The sequence below is a fragment of the Triturus cristatus genome, chromosome 4_2, assembly GCF_964204655.1.
Source record: "Triturus cristatus chromosome 4_2, aTriCri1.1, whole genome shotgun sequence".
In the NCBI taxonomy this organism is placed as follows: Eukaryota; Metazoa; Chordata; class Amphibia; order Caudata; family Salamandridae; genus Triturus; species Triturus cristatus.
Genome location: NC_140586.1, coordinates 924,608,419 through 924,628,037, shown reverse-complemented (window position 1 = coordinate 924,628,037; position 19,619 = coordinate 924,608,419). Strand labels below are relative to the sequence as shown.

At 49.8% G+C, this 19,619-nt stretch overlaps 1 protein-coding gene across 2 annotated transcripts in view; it reads right to left on the bottom strand.

Annotated features, from left to right (window-relative positions):
- Positions 1-19,619, bottom strand: part of LOC146835421 (complement factor B-like) — a 687,940-nt gene that overhangs the window by 422,583 nt on the left and 245,738 nt on the right. The window contains exon 11 of one of the 2 annotated variants that reach the window (XM_085602982.1): positions 3,091-3,224. The exons of the other annotated variant lie outside the window; for it this stretch is intronic. Coding sequence (XP_085459108.1) covers positions 3,091-3,224 — 134 coding nt within the window. The remainder of the gene's footprint in view (positions 1-3,090; positions 3,225-19,619) is intronic. 2 annotated transcript variants of the gene reach the window in all.

The following is a 19,619-nucleotide window of genomic DNA, read 5'->3' as shown; positions in this document are numbered from 1 at the left end:
TGTCTTTGGAATGGGGAGGGGTTACTGGCTTAAAGAAGGTGGTGGCAACCTCTGCAATTCCTGTCCAGTCTGCTAGGAAATGATCTAGAGACCTCAGGCTTGGCTAAGGTCGAAAGAAAAACTCATGCAGATACGCTGGGTATACCTGAATGGGTGTGTGTAAAAACAAGAACACAATACAAGCACAGGGGGAAAAAGAGGAGTTGGAGTCTGGAATAATGTCTCAAGCCTATATGAGAAAAGGCAAGAAGACTGGGAAACTGGCTTCAAATCAGTCACAAGCTCAGGTCCCCTCTCCTCAGGGTGAAGACCTGTCAGCCCCAGAGGGAACTGAACCCCGGGAACTTTGGCTTTACCTAGCAGGTTCCTAGGTTCAGAGGGACCCTCTAGGGAAGAACTGTCCCAAGGGCAGGGGACAAGTCCTTCCCTTGAGTGTACTGTGACAGCAAGCTGCTGATCAGGAAAATGGAGATATCAGTGGCTCCCACCGAACCTATTGAAAGGAGGGACTATACACTGAGGCCAGGGACCCCAAATCCGGTGCCACTAGGAGAGTGGTAGTGCCTCAGCAGTATACAAGTGTCATTGCTCTCACTAGCACATGGCATCCCCCTAGCTGGGCATCTTAGCCAGACCAAAATCCACTTCTACTGGTAAGGTATGTACCAAAAGGGGAAGGGAAGGAGTTTTGCAACTCCTGTGCTACCTACCAAGCCAGTGGCAAAGCAGGTAACCACCCAAAGGCCCCCTTAATTCCACTTCCAGTAGTTGGGGTTACATTTGAAAGGGTAGGGATTGACGGTGTTGGCCCCCTGAACCCTCTAACAACACCAGGGAACAGATTTATAATGGTCATAGTGGATCATGCCACCAGGTACCCTTAAGCTATTCCCCTTAGAACTGTCAGTGCTCCTGCAGGTTCCAGGGCCCTCAGTAGCTGTACTAGAGTGAGCTTTACAAAGACGGTGGTGGCTGACAGAAGTAGAAACTTCATGTCTGGCTACCTGAAACCCATGTGGGGTGAATGTGGGGTGCCATATTTGTTTAACACCCCATGCCACCCACACACCAATAGTTTAGTTGAGAGATTCAACAAAACCATGAAAGGCATGATCATGGGACTCTCTGACAAAATCAGAAGGAGATGGGATGTCCTTTTGCCATGTCTGCTTTTCACCTACAGAGAAATACCACAGAAGGGAGTAGGTTTTTCCCCTTTGAACTTCTGATTGGTCATCCTGTAAGGAGACCATTATGTTTAGTGAAGGATGGCTGGGAGAGACCTCTCAAAGAGCCTTAACAAAACATAGTGGACTATGTACTTGGCCTACAATCATAGATGGCTGAATACATGGAAAAACATCCAAAAACCTGGAGGCCAGCCAAGAGCTCCAGAAGCTCCTGTAGGACCAAAAGTCTGCACTGGTGGAGTACCAACCAATGCAGAAGGTGTAGGGTTTGGAGCCTGTGGCTCCTAGGGCCATCCAGGACAAATGGAGTTGACCCTACACAATCCTTGAGAGAAAGGGGGAGGTCACCTATCTGGCAGACCTTGGCACTTCTAGAAGCCCCAAGAGGGACATCCATGTGAATCATCTTAAACCCTACCATGACAGGGCTGATGTGGCCATGCTAATGGTCACTGATGAGGATCACAAAGAAGAGGGCGAACCTCTCCCTGGCCTCCTCTCTCACAACTCTAAGGATGGGTCAGTAGAAGGAGTTGTCTTTTCAGACATCCTCTCTGCCCAACAGCAGGCGGACTGCAAGCAAGTCCTGCACCTGTATGCTGAGCTCTTCATCTTGACCCCTGGTCAGACAAGCTGGTGTACACATGACATGGACACTGGTGACAGACTACCTGTAAAAAATAAAATATACAGGCAGTCTGACCAAGTCAAAGAGTGCATCAACGCTGAAGTCAGCAGGATGCTGTAAATGGGAGTCATTGAACCCCCTGGGAGCCACTGGTGACTTGTTGGTGCTGGCTTGGACCTTGCCTCATACTCACCCTACGTCCAGGAGGCCAGTCTCATAAGTCGCTGTAAAGAACTTATATGCAGTATTTGTTTTTCCTCCATAGGATAACATTGGTGCTTCTCAAAATTGCATTAAGTGTCGACTTTTGAAAACTGCAAATATTTCTATTTCCAAACGTACTTACCTGCTCGTACTGATTGTGGTGCCTAAATATATATAAAGATACATGCTGTGCGTGGATCTCCTCATTGAGTCATGTGTACCATTTGTTGACTGTGTGTGCATTGCAGATGTCTAACACTCCTCTCTGATAAGCCTGAGACTTCTTGACCCCTAGCAGAGCTCCTTGGGATTGCTAGAGCGAGCCCGTGTCCACCTATAAGGGATACCTGGACTCTTGGCACAGTATACAAAGAGCCAGCTTCCTACAGTGACGGACACACCGTTTACTTCCTTTAGTTTACTTTAATGAACGTTTAAGTAAATGCTAGCCTGTTTAGTTCACATTTTATAAATTATAATGTGAGTGCTGAGTCGAGTAATGAAGAATCCAGTGGTGCTGTTGGCCAGGGGGCTGCACTTTAAGGTCAGGGGGGACGCAAGTGGCCCACGGGCCGTACTTTTAGTGTCACTGACCTAGAACATTGCTCTTTCTGACCCAATATTGAAAGATAGGCAGCGACAATAAAAAAAAAATGGGTATTTATTGAAGGCTGGAAGGTGGTAGAAAAATCCATCTTAATGCCTGTTAACTGTTTTCAAAAGACACACAATTGTCCATCAATTGTGTGTCTTTTGTTAATTTTTTTCAACACAGAATCAGAAATTGTGTGGTACAACGGGGTAAGAGAGTGCTCACAGCTGTGGATAATGACTTATATTTGTGGTTAGCCCTGGGCATAAAGACCTCTGCACGATAAGATTTTGCCAGTCAATATCAACCAAAAATACTTCTAGAGGACATTCTAAATACAAGGTAACCACAACCCCATTTTAAAAGTTCCCAATGCAGATATTTCACCGTTAGTTTGTCAGCCGGCACCAGGGTTGGGCTCAGCGTTGCCCCGGCGTCCCTGGGGGGGGCTCTCCTGCTGTCCAGCCTCATCTCACCTTTTCTACGAGGCTGACAACACAGTCCTTGGCTTTTTCGAAGTCTTCTTTTCCAACACTTTCTGACGCATCCAGGATGATGTAAATGTTCATGTCCCCATCTTTCTGGATTTGAATTTTTCGTGCACCTGTCGCTGTGGATAGAAGAGACAAGCAGTGATGAAGTTCATAGATTTGGCAGAAGGGCCATCAGCTGCTGATAAATGCCGCCAACTCCTGCAGATCCCCACGGCGGTGGCACGTGGAAGACTTTGACTTGCTCATTAGGGGATCCGTATGCCATGCGAACACCAATGTGCACTGTACATGCTGTTCAAATATAGAAGCACTCTTTGCAAAACATGTGAAGCCCCTTCCTTAAATCCCAGTACAGTGTGTGAGGAAATGCATTGTTGTGGTATTGTCTGTTTGGACTAAATTTCTGTTCATTTTCAACACTGGTAGGAAGGCTCTAAGGGCTAAATGGACTGCTTTAATTTCTAGTACATCTTGAAAATAAGCTTCCCTACCTGTCAGTGAGGTATACATGACAATCGTTTGGTTTGGGAACTCCTGATGGAAGGGAATTCCTCTTAGGAGATTGAATTTAGTAATTGTATGCCTGTATAGAAAGACTCAGTCTGTCCTCCCAGATGGGCGGCTACTTCTGACATGTACTTAAAGAACATCCTTAGAGCTAATTTCAGTCCAGATGTAGGACCTTGATTTGCAAGAGGGTGAGAGCATTTCTGTATTTTGCTTCTACAGGAATGTGGAAACAGGCAGCTTGCAGAAGCACAGAACACATCGAGTCTACTTTCATAAGCTGGGGATAGATTTGATGCAAAGACAACATTCTCTCTGTTTTTGAACTATTTCTTTACTTGTCTTACATCTGGAATAGTTCTGAATTCTTGTTTGGGACCTTTCATGGGTACCAAGAAATATCTGACAATTGCTTTTTCCTCTTTGAGAAGGAGGAAGGAGTTCTATTGCAGTGTTTTGGAGGAGGGATTGTATTTCCTGATTCAGAAGCTGTAGTTGGTATTTTGGTGCTGGTTTTGGAGTGATTGATGGAGGGGGAGCATTGAATTGAAGTGTGGGTGGGGCATTGAATTGAAGAACATAGACAGATCGGATGCTTTGTAGGACCCATTTGTCTGTAGTTACTGTTATCCACGCTTATCAGATGGTTTGTAATGCTCCCTCTCAATGGAGTGGGAAACAGACAAGAAGCTTCGACTGTGAGCGAGATTTTGAATACAATCTCTGCTGTTGTTGGTGCTCTTGACCTCTTCCTCTACCATCTCTCCGATGGTATTGAGACTATTGTTGATGTTGTTGACCTTCAGATTGGGAGTAAGAGGACCACTGAGCAGTTGCGGCCGGCATGGCTCACGGGTGAGAGAGGCCGGCGCTGGGGCAGGGGCTGCAGGGGGGGGGGGTCACGCAGGGGATCGCAATGGAGGGAGTGAGCAAAAATAAATAAATAAAAATCACTTACCTTTCCGCCGCCGGGTCCCACGTCTCTGCTCCTTCTCTCCTGCTTCCGACTTTAGGATCAGGAAGCAGGCAGCCAGGCATCCTCCCCTTAGCCCATCAGAACGCTGTAATGCAACGTTGTGATTGGTCTGAGCGCTGTGACACGGTGCTCAGCCAGGGGCTGGAGAGCTGGGCATGTTCTCCATGCTGGATGTAATGCAGCCTGTGTGGAGAAGAGCAAAGTGCGCATGACTAGTTTGGCCGGCCCGAAGGGGCCTGCCAAACAGTCATTGCGCACTTAGGAGTGGGCAAACCACTCCCCCCCTGCCCTGCTCTGTTAGCAGAGCAGCCCCGCCCGCAAAGGAAACATAAAATGATAATAACCAAAAGGTATTACCATTTTATGTTTTTGCTTCTCGCACTGCGAGAAAGCAGTGGGGAGACACTCCTCCGCCATGGCGGAAGAGCCACCCCTGCCATTGAGGGAATAGAACCCGCTGTCTACATTGGTATCTAGAATCCCTCTTTTTATATTGAGAATTGTAATTTGTTTAATTTCCTTCAAACCAATAGCTTTAAAGTCCCCATTTCTTTTTCATGCATCGCATTTCCTTATCTGTGTGAGGACCAGATAGAATTACTACAGTGAACAATAAATTTATGATCCTTAACTGCACCTATGGTTCTAAAGTTATCCTGAGCCATGAGGCTTGGCGTAGAACTTTCTCATGGCAGTATGAAGTCACTGCTAAGTCTGCTGAATCTATTCCAGCACTAATGGATTGGTTGCTGTCTGTCTGTCCTTCTTGGACGATTTCTAAAAAGTCTTGTTTCCTTTCTTAGAGAGGTCATTTGCGAAAGCAAGAAGAGACTCTGTCAAATCTACCTAGGACTTTATGTTTTAAAAACCACAGCGGTCGACCCACAGATCTTTCTGCAAACCTCATCTAGGGCCTCATGTAGGTAGCATACCAGTTACCACTTCTAAAATACCGAACGATACCGAATCGGTATTTTAGAAGTGGTAACTCGTATGTAGGTAATGAGTCGGTATTTTTTACCGATTCGTTACAATTCGGTAATTACCGAATCGGTATTTACCGATTCGGTAATGAGGCATACCTTCCCATTGATGGGAAGGTATGCCTCATTACCGAATCGGTAAATACCGATTCGGTAATGTGGTGAACACATGCAAGGGTGGCAGGGTGTCACATTGACACCCTGTTGCACCCCTGATTCGGCCATGTGTACACATGTGGCACACATACATGCCCTAAGGGCATGTATGTATGCCACATTGCACACTGCTACGCGCGTAAAAATGCATAAACACATACATTGATTATTTACCACCAACTATAAGTTGGTGGTAAATACCGACTCTTAAACACACCCACACACTCCCCCTACATCTCGATTTTGGTTTCGGAATTTACCGAATCGGTAAAATTACCGATTCGGAAAAGTTACCGATTCGGTAACATTACCGATTCGGTATTATTACCGAATCGGTAATTTTACCGATTCGGTAAATTCCGAAACCAATAATTGTCCCCCTACATACCAATAGCCAAAATACCGGTCGGTAACGGTATAATTACCGAAAATCGGCCGTTACCGACCGGTATTTGGCTACCTACATGAGGCCCCTAGTCTCTTACTCTCCTTCTCCGGTGGGATTATTCTTTCAATAAGCAAGTCTATTTTTTGACTACATACACTATGACTGAAACAGGTTTACGTTCTTGTCTGAAGTAAATGGGATCTTATCTGCTGGTTTGTACTTTTTTAGAAAGTCTAGGTGCTGCTGGCTTTACCTTTGCTCGTTGTTAATATTTTTTTCCTTAGCTAAATCTGTAAAATTAGGACCAACAGAAGATTAGGTTTTGGAGAGGCTCTGGGCTCTGACGGCTCCATGATCACTGCTGTTTTTGGAGCTTCCATTTAGATATTAAGGGCCTCATGTAGGTAAATAAATTTTACCGTTTCTTAAATACCGAGCCGTACCGAATCGGTAAATTAGAATCGGTAAGTTATATGTAGGTAAAAATTCGGTAACAGTTACCGATTCGGTAACATTCGGTAATCACGAATCGGAATTCACCGAATCGGTAAATACCGAGGTGGTATTTACCGAATCGGAAAATACCGAGGTGGTATTTACCGAATCGGAAAATACCGAATCGGTATGTACGGAATCGGTAAATAAAATCACATGACTTGACGAAACAGCTAATCCTGTGCAACCACAGCCCACCCAACCAGGAAGTGGCCACACCCAGGCAGGTGTACATAATTAGCCGACCCTGGAGAGGCTTGGAGTGCAGAGGAGAGGCAGGGAGCCGGTGCCTGTGCGAGCGGGAAAACGAACATCATGTCCAGCCAGAGAACACAGAGAGACGGAGGGGAAAGGAGGAGGAAGCTGAAATTTAGCCCCAAGGAACTCCAGGTGCTGGTGGAGGAGGTGGTGAAGCAGCACCAGAAGCTGTTTGGAAGGCAATCCCTGCAAGTGCCTGAGGCTGAAAAGCGCAACATATGGCTGGCCATCCAGGCCCATGTGAATGCTGTGGGAGTGACCCACAGGGACATAGAGGTCCTAAAGAAGCGCTGGTATGACCTGAGGATTGTAACCAAGAGGAAGATGGGCGACATCCAGAAGGAGGCCAGCCAGACTGGAGGTGGAACCAACAGGGCACCTGCCCTCACCGAACTGGAGGAGCTGGTGGGGGCCACAATCGAGCAAGAGAGCGTCGTGGGTCTTGGGGACGCCGACAGCTCTGCCAGAGCCGCCACACAACAAGGTAAGACGAAAGCACAGCAATGTAGCACCCCCTATCCCTATCCCACATCCCCCATTGTGAAACGAGAATCACACTGCAGTCCACACGTGTCAGTGCAGACAGGCAATGCATTCCGGGCGATGTAGTCAGGGAAACACCAACCATGACGTAAATGTTACAGGGCAACAAGGCATGTCACGCACTCGAGGCACAAGGAGACAGAGGACATTTTGGAATGTGAAATTATTTATTGTGACGCTTTCAATGCAGCCCTTCGGGGACACTGAGCCAATGTTGTATTTCTGTCCACAGATGTGACATCATGCAGGACAGGGCATGCTGCAGGAGAGACGGCACACCGGCCACAAATATCACCTCCAGCCAGCACAAGTTCAGACCAGGGAGCAGGCCCACTGGCAGCCGCACCACCAACACAGGCAGCCTCGCCGCAGCCAGAGCCAGCATCACCTCACCCAGAGCCAGCATCACCTCACCCAGAGCCAGCATCACCTCACCCAGAGCCAGCATCGCCACTCATGTTTGAATCACCAGCCACATCTCCGCTTGCAGGTGTGGGAATGAGGAGGCGTCCAGCAGCCAGGCTACGAGCCTTAGACACCTCGTCAGACGACAGCATGGGCCCTGAAGAACTCACCAGGCCCCAGGAAGGGAGCCATGCCACTGTGCCCCACACCTCACAGGCAGCACAGACGGGAGCAAGAGGGCGCCGCAGGTCGCGTGTCCAGAGTCCACCAGCACCCATTGACGGCCATGGTGTCTTCTTGGGTCTCGAGGGCCAAATGTTGAAACAACAGCGCCTGCAAACAAAGGCAGTCATGACAGTCCAGAGGCACATGCGGGTGATGAAAACTACATTAGTCAACATGGACAATAACATCAGCGGCATGGCTGCGGGCATTCGGGACATGTCCCAGTCAATCCAGCAGTTGTGCAGCAAATTAGATGCTGACATCGAGGCACGGCGCCGGGAACGGCAGAGAAGGGACACTACCAACAGGGCACTCAACCGTCTGGCAACTGCGACTTCTCTACTGTGCCGGCGCTCTGTGACGATGCAGGAGGGCCTAACACACTGCTGCAGCGACCTGTCTCGGGGGATGGTGCAGGTGACAAGTGCACTAGGGGTGCTATTTACTAGTCAGGCGTCGACAACTGCTGCAGGGGATGCTGCGGAGAGCATCGACACCAGCAGCAGGAGCAGCATCACACCCCCCGTCCCAGAAGGACGCAGGAGCAGCAGGCGGCTTGGGGTTGGCTCTAGTGAGGATGCACAGGCCGTGCCATCCACCACTGCAGCGCGTATGCGCAAACATTGATGTGGCCCTGCTTAGCAACTTCCCAATGGGTGACGTGACCCTGGACATACTCCTTGTATAGATGGTATATTGCCAGATTGGCTTGTTCGTGTGTTCATGGCGTGGTGCCACATTAAAACTACGTCATGACTAATCACAACTGGCTGTGTCCCCTTACTTACTCAGAAATAGTTGCATGTGATCTCTGTCCGTCTCTCTCTCCCATCGATTGCAGTTGGCACTCTAGCTGCGTTGCCCTGTGGCTGGCCTGACTCATCCTCGTTGTCCTCAAAATATGTTAGTTCCACATCTGTACCTTTTTTCGTGGCAAGGTTGTGCAGCATTGCACAAGTGGCAATAATCTTGCAGCAGGTGATGGGTGTGTACTGGCGTGCGCCTCCGCTCTTGTGGAGGCAGCGGAACCTGCTCTTCAGTAGTCCAAACGTGCGCTCCACCACATTGCGTGTTGTTTTGTGTGCCACGTTGTATCGTCTCTCACTCTGGGTTGATGGGTGTAGGTAGGGAGTGAGGATGAATGACCGGCATGCATATGCACTGTCGCCTAGATGAGTTAAAGGGAAACATCAGTCACATGCTTCTTTACACTATGATTTGCAGGTTGCAAGGGGCGTCACTGTTACTCACCTAGCAGGTATCCCTCTCCAAATTCTCCGGCACTCAGTCGTGTGTAGATCCCACTATTCTGGAAGATGTACGAATCGTGGGTGCTCCCAGGAAACTTTGCAACAATATCTGTGATGATGTTCCCTGCATCACAGATCACCTGCACATTGATGGAGTGGGTGGACTTCCTGTTCCTGTAGATGTGCTCTGTGTCAGCTGGTGGACAGATTGGGATGTGTGTACCATCAATACAGCCGATGACATGGGGGAACTGTGCCATGTGATAAAAGTCTGTTTTTGTTTTCTGCAGTGCAGCCTGTGTGTTGGGGAAGCTGATGTAGTGGTGCATTCTCTGCATCATGGCATCCAGGAACTTCCTGAAGAAACGTGACAGGCAACTCTGGGATACACCACCCACCGCAGCTATCACCACCTGATAACTGCCGGATGCCAGCAGATGTAGGCTGCAGAGCACCTGCACATGTGGGGGTATGGCGTGCGCCCTTCTTATTGGCTGGTCCAGGAGTGGGTGAAGGTCCCTGATTAAGTCCATGATGGTTTCGGGGTGTAGCCTGTACCTCTCATGTATCTCTGCATCAGTCAGGTGGAATAGTGTGATGCGCTGTCTGTAGATGCGTTCCTCCCGTCGCCAAACCCTCAGTCCTGCTGCCTGTAGACGTAGGCGCCTTGCAATGACATACATAGCGGCCATGTTGTCCACGCTGTTGCATTTTGGGATTGCTTATATGCACTGTTGATGGTTACCACCTGCTTTCAATCCGTGTTAATTACCGACTCTTATTTACCGATTTTCTTGGATTTCTTAATTACCGAGTGCTCCTACATGTCATTTTAATTTTTACCACTTCATATTTACCACTTCATATTTACCGATTCGTTAAGTATGTATTCGGTAAATCTGATTCGGTATTTTAGAATTCGGTAAATATGATTCGGTATTTACCGCCTCATATTTACCGAAAAGTCGTTTTTGGACTCCTACATCTCACTTGTCTGAATACCGGTCGGTAACGGCATATTTACCGAAAATCGGCCGTTACCGACCGGTATTTGGCTACCTACATGAGGCCCTTAGTGTTTTTTGGCTACTCTTATCAGGAAATCTTGTCAGCTTAGTACGTCATCAAAAGAATGTGTTCTAACTGGTGATGCTGCTGGAGATGTCGGTGACAAGAGGTTAAGGAGTCTGTGATATGAGGCACTGAAGTTGTGGGTGAAGTTGCGGTTCTTTTCCTCCTGTGAGGACAGTGGGGGCATGATGACTCTTGTGGATCCGGTGTTATTGCTTGAGGTCTAAAAGGTCTGGTCACATAGCTACAGCCCTAGGGACCTTAGCTTGACCTTGTAGTAGCATAGTCCATGGAGGCATTGCAGGAGCCGTAGACGTGAAAGGCTTTGGGGGAAGGTCCAAAAAACTGCAGTCTTTTACTGAATGTGTGGTTTGCACACATCACATACACACTGCATGAGGGCCTGTTGTAGCATTTTGTCTTCCACATCAAGGGCATTTCACAAAAAGAGATGGCATTTTCAGTGAAAAATGTCCTCCCCTGTTGAAAGAAATGGAGAGAAAGGCAGCCGGAACTTGAAGATTTTGAATGAAGAAGAAAAAACGTTAATGTTCAAGTAAAAGCATGACAAAAAAACTGGGTTATTATTCCTGACATGTTCTGAGATCCTCTCAGCACAGGCTGGAAAAAATAGCTAGATCTTTTGCCGCAAACTGCTAGTATATGGCATGCTGGGACAGGGACGCTTCTGGCTTCTTCAAGAAACAGCACATTTTTATAGGTATGTTCAGCCTGTGACTTGACTGGTGCCCTTTCCCTGCATTTTTCCCTAACACAGAGGGAAGGTAAAAGGTTATGTGGGATAGTGTTGCACATATCTTCAGCTTGGTGCTGCAATGTGGTATTAGGGTCTTTCTTTTTAAATGGGGATTTTCCTCTTAGAGGAATTGCTGGCAAAGCTGTGCAGTCCATATATTGGAAGAGGTGCCACCGAACTGTTTAACAATGAGTTGTCTACCTTCAATTACACATTAAATTTCATGTATATAAAAGAAGTGTCCCAGGGTCGCTGGGCAAAGTCTGAAATATTCTACATTTATGACTTTGCGTGAGTATCTTACCATGCAGAAACAAGATTAACAAAAACAGAAATGCCAGCTGGTTGAATCCAACCCTCCCCAAAGAGCCTGAAAGGTCTTGCCTCTTGTGGTATCAGCAGCATCTCTCATGAGCAGCAGCACATTAGACCTTTTTAGCAATATCTACAAGAACAACCAGTAAGAGACAGTGAAGCTAACACCTGCTCAGCTCTCCATTAACTGGTACTAATCCCTCCAGATCACCAATAACTGAAGTTAAGCCCCTCAGATCTCAATTAACTAAAGCTAACACCATCATATCTCCTTTAACTGAAGTTACCTTCTCCTGATCTCCATGAAATCAAGCTAACCTCTCGGATCTCCATTAACCAGAGTTAACTCCTTCGGATTTCCATTAACCGAAGCTAACCACTTTTAACCTCCTTAACTGAAGCTAACCCCTCCTATGTCCATAAACTGAAGCAAACCCCTTCAGATCTCCATTGACTAAAGGGTTACCTCTTCTTGTTTCTATTGACTGATGTTAACACCTTTGGTTTTCTATTAAGTGAATCCAACCCCTTCAGATCTCCATTAACTGAAGATAACTCCTTCAGATTACCAATAACTGAAGCAAACCTCTTCAGAATTCAATTGACTGAAGTGAACCCTTCAGATCTCCAATTACAGAAGCTAACTCCTTCAGATCTCCATTACCTGAAGATTAGCCCTTTAACGTGTGATACACCTTTCAGATTTCTTTCCTCTCCGCTGGTGGTCAGAAGATAATGGATTAAATGCAGTCCTTCCCAAATTGATGGGCCCTTCATTAGAACTTATAGAGTGGGTTTAAAGTGCCTGTTAGGGGGTGTGGCCAAGATGGGGGCGAGGTGAGACGTGTCCTCTCGTCTCTCCTTCCAGGGAAATATCAGGTTCGGGCCAACTGCAGCCTATACTGGGCTGGAATCCTGTCCGGGACTGCACACTGGGGTCGGTGGCCCCTGCTTCGCTGGTGAACACCCTTGGTGCGGCGGTGTGGAGTGGAAGACGCCGTGCACGAGATCAAGGCCTGCGACTGGAGGCGGAGCCACGGCCTCAATGTTGAGGAATGTGCCGGACCGGCGCTGCTGCAGAACGACCCGGTGGCTGGTGACTTTGTGTTTGGTGCCCCGGCCCCTCTCTCAACCCGGGGCATTGAGATCACCTCATCGCCGCTGAGGTCGATGGCAAGAGGAGTCGCAACTGGCACTGGCGGTGATTCCGGAGCTGAGAGGTGGTTATGTGGAGGCCTGCCCAGCACCTGGTAACCACGCCTGGAGACCGGGGACGAGAGTCCGAGATTGCCTTCACCTGCAGTCGAGCCGGCAGATGGTGGGGCCACTGGCGGAGGTTTCTTCCTGCTTGTGACATCGTGCGGACCCGCCCTGTGGCCTTGGACAGCATTGGAGGTGAGAGGGAGCGCTTGGGTCGGCCATGCAGCACGCCACACGTGGAGCCCTCCATCCTGCAATGACCTGAGGAGAACTTTTGGCTGGTGCCCGCGTCCACTGGAGGGGCCAAACGCAACTCCCTATGCTAGCAGCCTGAGCAGGGGGGCACGAGCGCGACTGCTGGCAGAAGCGGTCGCCGAGGGTGGGGACCGGCTCCCCGCAGAGATGCCCGGCTAGGTTCGGGTGTGGCTTGTGGTGGGCTAGATGCTCCCCGCTCGTCTCCCTTCCAGAACACGCACAGCGGTTTCCTGCTTTGGAGCGACTGACACCAGTGGCTGTGACTATAACCTCGTGGACAACGGTGGTGTGTTAGGGTTCCCGTGCCTCGCCAACAGTGAGGGGCCTTCGTGCTGCGAGTGCCAGTTGGGACATGTGGAGGTAGATTTGGGCGGGAAGTGAGGCCCTGCCGACTACACGCTTGGTGAACTGTGTATCTTGGTGGATCTATCGGATAATCCGTATTAGTATCACCACCGCGTTGGGGCTGCAGTGGTCCCCTACTTCTGTTGACACTGTGAGGGCCCAGCTTTGAGTGTGCCCCCGTCCCTGCCCCACCACATTGGTCGAGGCGGTGCTGGGGCATGTGGTGACTTCGCCGGATGTGTCTGGTCCTGAGACTTTCTTGCTAGGCGGTACTCCCTCACGGGGACACTTCTTAGCGTCTTCATGCTCACCCCAGGTACCCCGCCGGGGCGGTGCGGTGGCATACAGCCTGTGACCTCTCTTATGTCCCCTTCTGGCTTGGGGAGCACTATGGCCTCCACGCGGGGGAAGAAGAGTAAGGCCCTCCAGGAGCTCTTCACGCGCCCTCAGGGGGGAACGCCATCGGACTCTGCAAAACAGACTGGCACTACCTCGACATCTATGGGTGGCCCTAGGGAGGAACCAGTCACGCAGGCCTTCCTGGAATCCCTGTCCTCAGCTCTCCGGGATGATTTACATACTGTGAAGTGGGACCTCACTGCGGAACTTAAAGACGTCTGAAAATACCTGGATAGCATTGGGGACAGTCTGGTAGCTTTGTAGGAGAAAAGCAACACATGTGATGAGGAGGTCTCCTTCTTACAGCAGGAACTTATCCGCATACATGACCAACAGGTGGACCTCCAGACTCACTTAGAGGATTTGGAGAACCGCTCCCGACGTCATAATGTGCGGATTCGGGGGTGAGGCCAAACGCGAGCGATATATTCCTGTTTGTGTGTGAACTTTTCAATCACATCCTAGGTAATCCCATGGATGCTGAGCTCCGGGTCGACAGGGCGCACCGTGTGGGTCCCACCTGCGGGCATCTTAGTCTGTGTACATTATTTCCGCACCAAAGAGGAAATTCTTCGGAAGGCCAGGGCACAGCATCCAATCACATTTACGGATCAGACTCTGGTTCTTTACCAGGATCTCGCCGCCCTCAAACTTCAAAAACATAAGACCTTCCGCCCCATCACTGCAGCTCTTCGCCAACGCAATATCACATACTCCTGGAGCCACCCATTTTGTCTTATATTCCGCTACAATGGCAAACTCTACTAACTTCGCTCCCTGGCGGAGGCCAGCAAGGTGCTGGGGATTGAAATAGGACTGAGGACCCGACGATGCAAAGCCACGCTGGCGGCAACAGCGGCGTCGACGCGCCCTAACCGCCTACGTCGCCCGGACCCTGAAGAGATCGCAAAGAGACATTGCCTGTAACCCTTGTTAAGACACAGTCCTCGTAATGGGCCTGAGCCTTGTATCTATCTCTTAGCTTTTCTGTTCCTTGGGTGGTTGGGGCATGGACGGGGGATGCAATTGGCCACGTAATTCCCGTATTGATGTTTCACCTGATCTTCTGCGGAAGATGGACTGTTACCAAGACTTTTGCTTCATGTTGGCACCTGCTTTGCCGGGGTCTTCTCTCTCTATTTCAGTGGCCATTCTTCTCTCTTCTTTCCTCCTGCGCTCCTCCCCGGTCTCTCAGCACTGCAGGGCATGGCTTCCTGAGCTGACAACAGACACTCCCCAACCTCTCTCCGCTGCTGCAACTGAGCACTCTGCCCCGCCCCAGGCCATGCATGCTTTGCCACGCACGATATCCCCTGCTGTAAATGCCTCCTCAAAGTATTAAAGTACTCACACCTAATGTGCGGGGGCTTAATAATCCCATCAAGCGCCGAGCTATTCTTGCTTGCCTGGAAAACTCAGGGGAAATGCATTTGCTGGCCAAAGATTGTCACAGACTTCGGTCCCGCGCTTTTCCTCTGGCTCCTCCATATCTGCAGGGGTGGCAATTCTGATCTCCAGGGCTTTTAAGGAGAAAGTGGTGCAGAAGGAGGCCGGGATCAAAGGCAGGCTGCTTACCTACCAGTTTATGATTGGGGGCCACACGCTGATTATAGGGTCCATCTATGCCCCTAACAAAGGACATGAACAGTTTCTCCATGATGCCTTGCTGTGAGAAGTTGGCCTGGTATATGATGTTCACTAGTTAAAGTGACCACCTTGTACCATGCCAAGCAGCCCTTATGGTGTGGTTGTAAGTCAACCTTTTCGGACTAGCTGCCCTAGTGGTAGCGTAGGCTAAGCAGTCTTTGAGGCTAAACTCATGAAGCGTGTTAAGCAGGCTGTTTTACCAAATGCAACCCCCTTTTATACCAATGAAAGGACACCACACAGATATATATTCAAAATATATATGTATTTATTTCTCAAAGTAACCCCTAGTCTCTTTATGAGCACAGGAGCACAAATCGTCAAACAAGATTACAGTAGAATACACAGAAGTTGCACTTTATATGGATAGGCCCTGGTGGCCGCTCAAACCATATACTAAAATAGTGGTATAAGAACCTCGAACAGAAAAGGGAAAAGGCCCAGGGCCTCTAGAATCGCTGGGCCTACAAGGAGCTAACTTCAGTTAGTGGCCAGGAGGTCCACGGGTTGCGTGTGCAGAGCAAATAGTCACACGCGTGCTCCCATAGGTTTTCAATGGGTGCGTAAAAAGTACAAAGTTACTGCAAAAAGGATCTTCCGGATGGACTAGGAACTTAAGATTGGAAACACAGACACTAGAGATGATTCTCAACACTTGGGCACCGGAGTGCCAGCTTTACCTCACCCACAGGAAGCGGGTGCATAGGCGTCGAAGTGCGTCGGGTTTCTTCTATCTGTTCAATGGAGCCTGTAGATAAAGATGCTGCAGGCGGTCGCCCCGGAAGAGATGCGGTGGATCCAAGAGTGGATCGGAGATGTTGAAGACCTGTAAGCAGAGGGGACAGTGTTCACAGTCACTAGCCAGTGACCAGCATGGCACCAGGTGGGTACCAGGCGATGTCGGGTGCAAACAGGAAGGAAGGTGTAGCTTGTCTCTGCAGCCACGTGGTCCCTGAAGGTCGACGACGTCCAGGAGTCGGTTCACGAGCTGTCCTACGCAGGTTCTCGCTGTCGGCGGTGTCGGCGACTTGATAGAAGCAAACAAGCCTTGGCAAAAGCAATTGTTGTGGAAAACGAAATAAGCTGATGGTTCTGACCAGCAAGGTCAGAGGGATTGCTCCTTTGGAGGGGAGCAAGGGCCAGTCTGGAGCAACCAGACCAGCGGTGTATTTCTTGTAGTTCGTCGCCAAGATGGCCACTAGCCAGCGGGCCAGCAACCGGTTAGGCGCGTCAAGTGGCAAAATGCAGAAGGGCCCCACGCAGATCGTGGAGATGCTGGAGGGCTCACCTTTGGTGCAGATGCTGCTCGAGGGTTGGGCTTCTCAGATCCCAAAGCACAACTTGGAGGGAGCCTCGGTTGTTGCACTTGTCAGCTTGTCGTGGTCGTTTCAAGATGGCTGGCTCCACGTGTCTCGGTGCCTCCACGGGTCTCCTCTTTTCAGGGACTGTGGATCGGGCGGTGAGAGGTCTGGAGGTCCAGGTCTTGTCAGTCTCTGGGCTCGGGCTCCGGCGGGAGGCGGCGGCAAAGCAGACGTTGATTCGCTGGATGGTGCTTGCGTTAGCAAGGTGGTCACTCCCTGACCACAGGGGAGATTGGCTTCAGTCCTCTGTGCGGCAGAGCGTCGAAGTTCCCGTCTTCTTCTTAGTTTCAAGTTGATTCCAGGATGTCTGAAGTCTTAGGACACAGCTCCTACCTTTAAGCGGATTCTAGGGGCCGGACTACCTGCTAGGTCCCTCCCTAAGGGTGGGACCAGGAAGGGGGGTGGTTACACCCCCAATCCTTTGTCCAGTTCGCCCCAGGCCCGGGACTGGTGTGCCCCAGGACCGGTTTGGACTGGCATATGCACCGAGGCTCCTTGTGAGCCTCAGGCATGTCTGGTTTCTTTCAAGCCCTACCTGACCAATACACAAAATCCTGTCTGGGGTGGTGCACGCACCTCCCCTGGCAGGAAACCCTTTGTCCACACCTCCCAAGCTGGAAGGACTCCCAGCAGCAGGAGGGCAGACTTGTGTCTGTGGTGGCAGCATCCATTTTGTGGAGCTGAGGCTAGGTCTGATTTTACCCGGGTTTCAGGTACTGTACATGTCGTGTCCCTCTAGAAGGGTGGAATGCTAACCCCGTCGCCAGAATTGGCGAGGGGTTAGTATTCCAATTCGTATGACACCTTACTCGACATGTTTTGATAAAGCCAAACCAAAGTTAGCATTTAACCGCGAGGTTCATAATGCACTTAAGAGTATATGGTATGACGATATCTGGAAACAGTAGAAGGAAGTTGTTCCGACCACTGCAGACAGGCTCAGCTCATGCCAGAGCACCATCTCACATGGAACCAAGCACTCTGCCTTCAGGATTGTTAAGGCCTGCCATAGGAGTGACTTATAGGTTACCAGGTGTCCCATTTAAGGTTAGGTATAGGTATACTACACCTAAGTAAGAGGTGGTTACACCAACTTACCCCAGCTGAGTGATCAGCCAGTTGTGTCAAATTTGTTAGGCCAGGCCAGGGGTGGCACAATACATGCTTCAGCCCCTGGTAGGCCTTAGATACACCAATGCCCTGGGTACCTAGTGTACACTGGTACAGGGGCTCACAGGGTGATCCACTTCCAATTGGTTATGCACCTAGGGTGCATGGAGTCCATTTTAGAGTGAGAGCAGACAGGCTGAGACCGTGAATGGCAGGATCTCAGGCCTACTAAGTCGAAAAACCAGCTAGACACTAGGCAAAAATTTGGGGGTAACCATAGTCAGATATCCACCTTCCTACACTTGCTCAAAGCTACTGTGACTCCTGTGCGTAGTTTACTCCTGGGGGGACACCTTAATCTAGTTCTTAATAATAAATTAGACAGATCCGTGCAACGCTATGGTCAAGTGGGTGCCCTTTCCCGCGCTGGGCTTACTAGACTAGGCGATCTTGGCTTGATAGATCAGTGGAGACACCATCACCCACACTCCAGGGAATATTCTTACTACTCTAGCCCTCATAGGACTTAAGCTCGACTGGATTATTTTATAGGCACCAAGACTCTCAGTGACATCACAAACTCCTCTGACATGCTAGTTGCCGCCTTATCAGACCATGCTCCTGTAGTGATTACCCTGACTTTACCCCCTGTCTGGCTGCCCACACCAGCGGAGGCGCTTCCGCGATACCCTCTTGCACCGTGCAGATACCGTTGCCCAGATTCAGCGCACGCTCGACGACTACCTATCCCACAATGACAACTCTGACACGCCTATCTCCACTAGATGGGAAGCCCTAAAGGCAGTAGATAGAGGAGCAATTATTGCTCTTGCCTCTACAGGCAATGCGGAGCGCAAACGCAAGCGGGAGGACCTCACCCAGAAAGTGCATGAGTTAGAACAGATCCACCGGCAAACGGGAGCTCTGCGTATCTGGCATCAATTGAAGGCAGATAGATCGCAGTTAGCTGCCATAGATCGCGACAAAGCTGAATATGCGGCGCTAAGCCTGCGCCATTCTTTTTACGTCGGTGGGGACAAGTGCAGTCGGCTGCTAGTGCACAAACTGAGGGAAACCCAGCTGCGTGAAGAAGTCCAGGTAATCACGGACCATGTAGGCTGCACACAAACAGAGGACTTTGACATAGCTGAGACGTTCAGGGATTCTTATGCACAACTGTACGATGCGTAGCACCTAGAGCTGCAGGATATAGACGCGCATCTAGATCAGGTTGCTCTTCCCAGCCTGTCCCGGGCGCAGACCGAGCACATAGAGAGGTAGATTCGCCCAGAAGAAGTTGTCTCGGCCATTTCGTGCTTAAAACTGGCTGAATCTCCTGGCCTGGATGGCTACACCGTGGCTTTCTATAAGCAATTTTGCTCTACTCTTGCTCCTCTTCTCACTCGTCTTTTTAATTATTTCGTGCCTTCGGGGGCGATCCCTCCTTCCATGCTCGAGGCGGCTATCGTGGTTATTCATAAGCCCGGTAAGGATGAGACACTCTGTGGGGCGTACAGGCCCATCTCTCTCTTAAATTTTGACCTAAAGCTGTACACCAGCATTCTGGCGGCTCACATGGCCCCTTATATGCCTGGAATCCTCGACTCCGACCAAGCGGGTTTTATCCCGCAGAGGTAGACCAGTGACAACACGAAGCGAGTGCTCCACCTCATTGAGAAAGCTTCCCGCATCCCAGGAGAGTATATGCTCCTGACTATAGACGCCGAAAAGGTATTCAATTGAGTACACTGGCCCTACCTGGAGCAAGTGCTGATCTGCTTTGGCCTTGGGGAAAAGATGAGAACTCCCATTCTCAATTGCTATCGGGGCCCTACGGCCGCAGTGCGGGTAAATGGGCATACGTC